At 40.8% G+C, this 8,369-nt stretch overlaps 1 protein-coding gene across 2 annotated transcripts in view; it reads right to left on the bottom strand.

The window, feature by feature from the left end:
- The window catches only part of KDM3A (lysine demethylase 3A), a 59,426-nt gene continuing 51,057 nt past the window's right edge, over positions 1–8,369 (bottom strand). For both annotated transcript variants that reach the window (XM_045283861.1, XM_004707952.3), the window contains exons 20-26: positions 7,314–7,401; positions 6,259–6,389; positions 2,932–3,048; positions 2,715–2,854; positions 1,274–1,450; positions 1,058–1,192; positions 1–464 (exon numbers count right to left, since the gene is read on the bottom strand). In XM_045283861.1, the coding sequence (XP_045139796.1) occupies positions 384–464; positions 1,058–1,192; positions 1,274–1,450; positions 2,715–2,854; positions 2,932–3,048; positions 6,259–6,389; positions 7,314–7,401 (869 nt within the window). In that variant the 3' untranslated portion in view covers positions 1–383. The remainder of the gene's footprint in view (positions 465–1,057; positions 1,193–1,273; positions 1,451–2,714; positions 2,855–2,931; positions 3,049–6,258; positions 6,390–7,313; positions 7,402–8,369) is intronic.

Below are 8,369 nucleotides of genomic sequence, written 5' to 3'. Positions count from 1 at the left end.
GGGGGGGGGCATTCAGACAGACACGAGACAATACAATCCAAATAAGCTGCACAGTGTGACTTCTAATCGTTATAAATCCATTTTGACTAACTGTATTGTTTCAAAGCTGATTTTTTTTTTTACAGGTTGGTAAAAGTTGTGAACTAGGTGAGAAGTCAGTTTATGGATGCATGTTCTGTAAATAGTTACTACATATACACATTTAGTGTCTGCAAACACTAGATATATACATTAGACAAAGTACCCTCACAAGTAGGGTACGGTTTAAAAAAGAAGATGAGGTAACATGAATCTCAAAGTCCACAGGAATCCTGCCTGAAGAATTTGAACAGCTGCCGGTAATACCCTTCCATCCTGCGGGGGTTAAGGCGTCTCTGGGGCGCTTAGGGTTTGCCCAAACTGGTTTCACTGGCTTTCAGCATAGCAACTGCATCTTTCACTGCATGGTAGATAACATTCTTCACCTGAAATCAAGGAAGAAAATGCCATTATTTTACCCTGAAACCTGTCACCCACAATCACAGCCTTTCCCCCTAATTAGAATTTAAAACATTCATAAAAATTCATGAAATGTCAGTAATGGAAATGTCTCAGAGCTCCTCCAGGCCAGCATTTCAAAGACATTTTAAACCCCACGCCTCTCTTGAAGAAGGTAAAACCTCATTGTCCCCTTTGCCCAGGATATGTGCCAGCTGGCCCCCTCTCACTTTCCAAATGCAAAACGAAATAGCACACTCTGAAGAATCATTTCTCTACCTACAATCGTAAAAACATTGCAGAATTAAGGTCAAGTGCTTTTTTTCTAAGACCCCTGACTGCAGTTGAGCCAGATCAGCCTTCCTGGTCAAGCAGTCATTTTGCAGTCTAAAGAAGCATCACATCAAGATGAGGTTTCCTCAAAGTCTGTTCTTCCTTCACTTAAGTACAAATGGAACTAGAAGCCAATACATTAATACACTCAAGTGCAAAATGGCAAATTTCACTGACCTTCTGTGTCAGGTCAGTACCTTAATGGGCCACTACACAGTCAGAGGATGCTAGGAATCCTTGTCCTTACCTGCAATTTATCTTCATGATTGGTGTGAGTTTGTGACAGATAGCGGAATTCCTGAGTAAGCCAGAAGCAGTGTTTCACGTGCTCTGGAGAAACAAAATCCTCGGCCACTTTGATACAGCTATATAAGTTATGAACCTGGAAACCAGAAGACACATGAGTAACACCCTGGGGAGCGCATAGTATGAAGAGAATAAAGAATAAAGTCATGGTTCTTACCTGATGTGGAGCTCCTGCTGGGATAAATACAACATCCCCAAGGAACTGTACAATAGCCCAGCCTTGAACTCCATATTCTTGATGAAGACGCTTTCTTAGTGATCGGTCTAAATACCAGCTCTGATCGTGAATTGGATCATGGTCGGCTGGGTTTTCTTGACCTTGCTCTTCTGATACCTAGAAAACATTCCAAACATCACACAACTGCACAACATAGTAAGTGAACTGTGTTGTAAGTAAATGTGAAATGTTCTTCCACTTAAGCACCCCAGTTGGCAAGAAAACACAAGTTGTCCTCAAAATCAGTGCTGAACCAACAAAAAGAGGGGGGGGGGGGCGTGGAGAGAAAATGTGGTTTCCCCCCCAAACTGATGGTCTAATGTACATGTTTATAAATATTATATTTGGATAGTATCTTACACTAGACTTTTGAAAGTAGACTCAATCTTAGATGTAGACTCGTTCTGATGTAAAGTTGTTTTGTAGTTAATTAAACTCTTATTATGGAACCATGGAAACAGTCCCAGCATAGATGTCGTAGACTAAACTTTCAAGAAGGGTGTTTAAACCAGTATTAGAAGACTCACTAAACACTATCAAAGGAACAATAGGTGGCCAATAGGTTTTCTGCAAGAGTCATCTGATCTTGAGCCAGATTCAAACAAACACTGGTTAAGGGGCTGATGACACCCAGTCCCTTAGAAGGACCGAAGAGCCTAAGACCAAGGAGACCCGGGTTGTACCCAGCAACTTTAGTGGTGACAAAGTTAAAAACTGAACACACCTTATCCAGTTGCTTGGAACTGAAAGGCCAACAAAAGGAAGCACCTGGCATCTTCATAACAACCCCTGCATACCTTTTCTCAACGACCACAAGGTAATGGCCACCATCAGGGCCCGAACCCTTCCGACCTGACTACTAAGTGAGGAAGGGCAGAATCAAGAGGGACCGTTGTAAAAAGAGTACCTTAGTAAATCTCTCAGAACACAGTCACCCAGGGTCCAGGTTTGGTCACCTAAGTGCTTGGACTTCCAAGACAACAGAAGCAAATAAATGGGTCTAAACAATCATCTAGAAAATGTTCCCTGGAAACCACCTTCAGTCTATCTGATCTCAGGTGCACAATTTTAACTTCTGAAATCATGACAACTCCTAAGCAGCCCATCCAGTTCACAACAGGAAGGCATTTGTTAACACTGCTATTGTCTACATTTCCTTCCAAAATATGCACACCTCTGTATGAATCTCCCTGAAGAGCAGCAGCTCTTGGTGAGTACCCAATAGGAAGGCAAAACAAAGATTGGGCGAGGCACAGTACATTTAAAGGTAAAACAGCTTCACAGTCACCGACAATACAAAGCTATTCAGCCAATTTTAAAAAATAAATGTATCCTCAAATTAGAGGTCTCTTCTGCCACATCCAGAGGGTAGAAAGCCTACCTTTTTAAGGAACCCCCTTATCTTCTCGGTGTCTTTAGCAGCATATATGTGCCACAGGGCTCCCGGTTTCTCTTTGCCCTCAATGAATCGCTTTATTGTGAGTTCATCAGAATCTCCATCTTGGATGCTCTTAAGGACTTCTAGAACAAGGGAAAGCAAATATCAGACTGGTGCCCAGCTGAGAGGATAAACCCCTCTTTCAGCCTCAGCCTCCTACCTTCTTGTTCACACTGTCCTTTGGGAATTCCCACATAGACCATGACATTAGCGGCATCAGACACGTCCAAGTGAAGATTTGTTGTCCCGTATTTCCTATCTTCTGGAGTAATTAACCCTGCAAAGAAAATGCCTTAAATTTATTGAACACAACAAGGACTATCATAGTATAATCTTTTTTAATTCTCCAGGAGATAAGTGATCACAAAAACTTTAAAACTGCTTCTCTCATCATGCAGAAGTTCAAGAACATCCTTTACTATGACTGTTTTCTTTCATCTTTTAAATGCTGTAAAAAAAAATCCCTTGTCAAATGTTTAATTATATGTTAAGCAACAAAGAACCAGAAGTTGTCAAGGATTTCATTTCATAACTGACCCTTGAATAACGTAGGGACTAGGGCCACTGAAAATCCTGCAGTTGGAAATCCACGTCTTATTTAGTTAGCCCTTAACAGTATGAGCTTCAACTGTGAGTGCCTCCTTACATGTGGATTTGCTCCCATTACTACAGCAGTGAGCTCAAGTGTTGGAAGTATCCGTTTACACACTTCTATGTGATATCCACGGAAGCAGCAATAAAGAAACCCAATGATGTATTGCAGTGCGTAGATCTGTGGCAAAAGACTTTTTAAAATTTTCAAAAGCAAAGATATCACTGATGACCAAGTTGTAGGAACCCAAGCCATGGTTATTTTCAGTGGCCTCATACTTTACATGAAATGACTGGACAACGGAAAAGGAAGATCAACGGAGCATTTGACTTGCAGTGCTGTTGGAGAACAGGGATCAGACCAATGAAACCATTTCTTTTGAGGAACTACAGCCAGAGTATTCCTTGGAAGGGAGGAGGAAGATGAGCCTTCCTCTCACTTTGGCCACATCATCAGAAAGGTCCAATCACTGGAGAACCACACGAGTAAAGTACAAGATCCATGAAAAAGAGGGAGGAGGCCCTTAGTGAGATAAAGCGGCCCAGGGACTGCAACAATGGATTCAAACACAGCAACCACTGAGGATGGTGAGGCTGCGGTGGGTCAGAGCCAACTCAATGGCACCCAACAACTGTAGGACTTCCCTCTGCTGACAAGCAAAGACCTACTCAGAAGTGAAAGAATAATAAAGTACAAGAATAATCCTAGGAAGTGGAAGTCCCATGAACTACTGAAGCTGTGATTGCTAAAAGGAGATTTATTTGCTAAGTGAACTCAGGTTTTCATAGCCTGGGAGGACTCTGAGTAAGAGACAAGGCCCCGGGGCAACTTAAAGATCAGTTTTCACAGAAAACTAACCCCCGCCCCCTCACACACACACATAAAGCTGGGAGCAGAGTATCTGGGGGAGTCCCTGAAGTACATTCTCCTTTTTTGAATGTGCTTGGAAAATATTTTCTTAACAAAGTTATAAAGGTAAATTTTAAAAAACAAAGATAAATGGATCTGGGAGAAAGAGCCCCAAAAAGAGTATGGTTCTCAGTGCATCCTCGGGGGCTGCTTGTTGGTTTAAATTGCTCAAGTGACTAAAACAAGAATATTAAATGAGGAAACCCACCCATCCATAAGCCCTAATAAATCAATCCCACCCTAGCCATGAGGATTTCTACACATTGGATAGAACCAGTTATCTACACTGAAAAGAGCCTGAATTCAGAGGGAACAATAAAAAAAACAAACCAAAAACCAAACATGCAGGATCCCCAGAAACATACCATGGACTTCCATGAAAATAAACACAGCCTGAAACAGCAGGGCTGTAAGAAAACATGGCTGCAGGGTAAATGGAGTAAGAAGCTGGGTGCTAAGCCTGAAAATCAGAAACACCCAGTTTATTCCCTGACCTGCCTCTAGCTGCTTCTGGGAGGCCCAGAATACACGTCAGTGTCATTTCTACTGTTCGGAAATCTTGGTGTTGGGAGAAGGCGGACTAAGCAATCTTTTTGGAGACTCTTTTCTTTCTACTTTGAAGAGTCGGTCAGTCCAATCAACCAGCCTTTAAAACCTGGCAACTCTTCATGCTTATGATAAAGTATAAGGTATTTGGAAAATAACATTTTCAGCACCTAAATGTTTACTTCTGGTTATAACCAACTTTTGTCCTAGGAAAAGCTTTTATAGAGCCACACTGCCATCTACCATTATTTAAGGAGCAAAGACCTGCTGCTGAGCTATTTAAACCAAGCAAGGATTTTTTCCTGAAAACTTCTATCCATTTCTATTCACAAAGCTTCATGGTTTCTTAATGTATGGCTAATCATTTGACAACAGTATCCATTTTACTCCAAAATGAAATATGCTTTCATTTACATTGTCAATTGCTAATGTAAACAGTATACCTGGAGATCCTGTCCAGATCACTCAAGTTGCTCTGATCAGGTTTTAAAGGGCTTAAGCAAAAAGGGGAGGTGGCCAGGATCATTTTTGACACAGTGCACACTCAGGGCTCCCTGACTCAGGGAGGAAAAAAGGGCCTGCTCAGATCTTTCTTCCATAAACCATTTCTCATCCTACCCTAGCAGGAGGAGCTACGATATCAAGATTGTTGGGAAGCAAGTTTCCAACAAAAACACTCTTTCAAGAATGTCCCCCAATCTCATTCCTGGTAGATCACTGACAGAGAGCAGCATAACAGAACAGTGGGCTCTTCCCCAATTCTTCCTGGACCTCCTCTTCCATTAGTCTCAGGAGAAAATGGCAAAGAAGTCAACAGACTGTCCTTTCTTGAGAAGGATTCTCACCCTCAAACCTTAAGAGACTGGGGTAGAAGGTGACGTGCAAATAATTATGGAAGGAAGGAACAAAATAACAAGTAATTTCTAAAGTTAATGGAAAAAATAAGACTCAAATGGTATAAAACACTAAAAAAAAACCAAAAACCAAACCACTGGAACTGCATTCAACAACAAACTGGTCTAGAATTCCTTCAAAACACCCAACTTCATTCTAGTCCCAATTGCAGAACAATGCAATTATGTTGTAGATGTCAAAACAGCTGGACTATAGCAGACTGACCTCAACATCCATCAATGTTGAAATTATTACTAAAACTATATTCATCCAATGGTTCACCATTAAAAGCGACCCTACTCCAGCAGCCCATATAACAAGTATCAAATTGCACTTGCCTCCCAACTTCAACTATGAAAAGGAGATACATATGCATGCCAGTGGTCAAGGAGTGAAAGAATTGGGCAAACTGATGACTGTTGCCCTTTTAAGTGTTAGGATTATAGGTTTCTTCCATATCCCCTTGTCTCAAAAATCAAGCTTTATATATATACATGACTTGGTTTTTTTTTAGGTTATTTTTAAAGTTAGCTATTTATTCCTTACCGTAAGCATTATACATCTTGGGACCCAGATCTGGACGAACAAAGTAGTTTGGCAGCCTGGAGGCCAAGTTCAGTTTGCCATCTCGCCTTGTGTACTCGGGCAGAGGAATGTTGGCCATCAGATCATCAAACCTAGGATGAGACAGCAGGATTTTGTAAATAAGCATGTTCTCCTACAGCTTCATTATATGATTGATCTGTGATCATGTAATATATCTGTCATTATAAAGGTAAAGACTATCATTAGTAATATCCAAGACATCTTTTTTTTCCCTCCAATATCACATTATTTCAGATAAAAGATCTAAGTAATAAAGTCCAGATCAGAAGAAATGGCACAGGAATATATGAATTCGTTCTGAGGCTTCTTTTTGAAGGTTTCAAGCTCAACTCAGGAAAATATATCCAACCATTCAGATGTGTTATTGTCTAACTCGATGAAACATTATACTAAACTCTTGATAGGCCTGATCACACTGTTGTTAGTTACTCTTAGGTCAATTCCAACTCATGGCCACCCAATGCATTACACACACAACTGCTCCATAGGGTTTTCATGGCTATAATCTTTGGGGTTTTTTGTTATTTTCTCTTCCATGTGGGCCCTCTGTGCTGGAATGTCCAATTATCCCAGGATGGGCTCTGGTCTCTACCTCAACCCTTAACCTCACTGGCTATAATCTTAGCAAACACACTACTAGGACTGTTCTGTGGGAGCGCTAGGTGGGTTCTAACCGCCAACCTTTTTTAGTGTTTGAGGGTCAACTGTTTGCTCTACCCAGGGACCTTCTGACAAATTACTTCCTGCCTCTCTTCTGGCAAAGAACTATAACAGAAAGCATGTGTAGTACTTGCATTATTCAGCCAAATATAAAAGTCACTAACTTTATCTCATTCAAAATATATCTCCAAATACTACCAATTAGAAATGAAAACTCAGCACAAGCTATGGGAAGGATGATTATTTCCCGGAAAACTACTTTCCTACCTCATATAGTAATTCATGCTGCCAAATCAAGAACAGGAACCATCTCTCCCCACCCCTCATAATTTTACCTGGAAGGCATCATATCTCTAAAATCTTCTCCAGGGGGCCAGTCCTTCAGTTTCAACACCATTGGTTCTTTTTCATTTTTCAAACGATCTGAAAAGTAACCAACTCAATTGTTACTATTCATAACTGATAAACAGACCAAAATAAATGCCACATTCGCCTTTTAGACCAACAATGCAAAGAAAAGACATTTATCTCTAAAATTTTAATAACCTGACAAACTTAGTATGTAAACACTTTTAATAACATCCCCCATTTGCCAATCATTTCATTTATATAGTGCCAAGAAATTCACTTATACTCAAAAGGCAGCAAGGAAGAACAAAATAAAGGCAATTAACTAACTTGTATTAGGAGTCTAGCTTTCCCAGCCATTAAACCACTGCTTGTCCTCATTGAGATTTCAGCCACTCCCTTTTGCCCAGCATAAACATTTACTTTCCAACAATCAACCCTCAACTCCTACCTGTTCTTCTTACACTGTGCCCTGAAAGAAGCGGGAAGCTCTGACTGACCAACATAAATGCATTTAACAATCAAATCCCAGCAATGTCTGAGGCCAGCATGACTTGTTTTGCTCAGGCGGAGACTTAACTAGTCAATCTTTTGTCCAGGAAGACAGGGCCCACTCTCACCTTCCTATCTCAGGGCTTAGGTTAAAGCCTCTTCCTGAGTTCCAGTGGCCAGCAATGCTAGATAACTAAGAACCAAGGAATTGCAATGAAATTCCATGCTGCACCCTAATCTCTGCTAAGTGTTTAACCACTTAATCTTCACATAAACCAATATCCCAATGAGATTATACATTATTTAACATTCCAATTTTTGTTTGTTTGTTTTTAAAACATTTTATTAGGGGCTCATACAACTGTTATCGCAATCCATACACACAGCAATTGTATAAAGCGCATTTGTACATCATTCTCAAAACATTTTCTCTCCACTTAAACCCCCGACATTAGGTCATTTTCCCCCTCCCTCCCCGCTCCCCCTTCCCTCATGAGCCCTTGATAGTTTATAAATTGGTATTTTGTCATATCTTGCCCTGCCCGACGTCT

This window comes from Echinops telfairi, unplaced genomic scaffold, assembly GCF_000313985.2.
Source record: "Echinops telfairi isolate 266 unplaced genomic scaffold, ASM31398v2 ScPeMD7_7467;HRSCAF=8505_1, whole genome shotgun sequence".
NCBI classification, from domain to species: Eukaryota; Metazoa; Chordata; class Mammalia; order Afrosoricida; family Tenrecidae; genus Echinops; species Echinops telfairi.
Note: the sequence above shows the minus strand (reverse complement) of the source record. Positions and strands in the feature narration are given on the sequence as shown.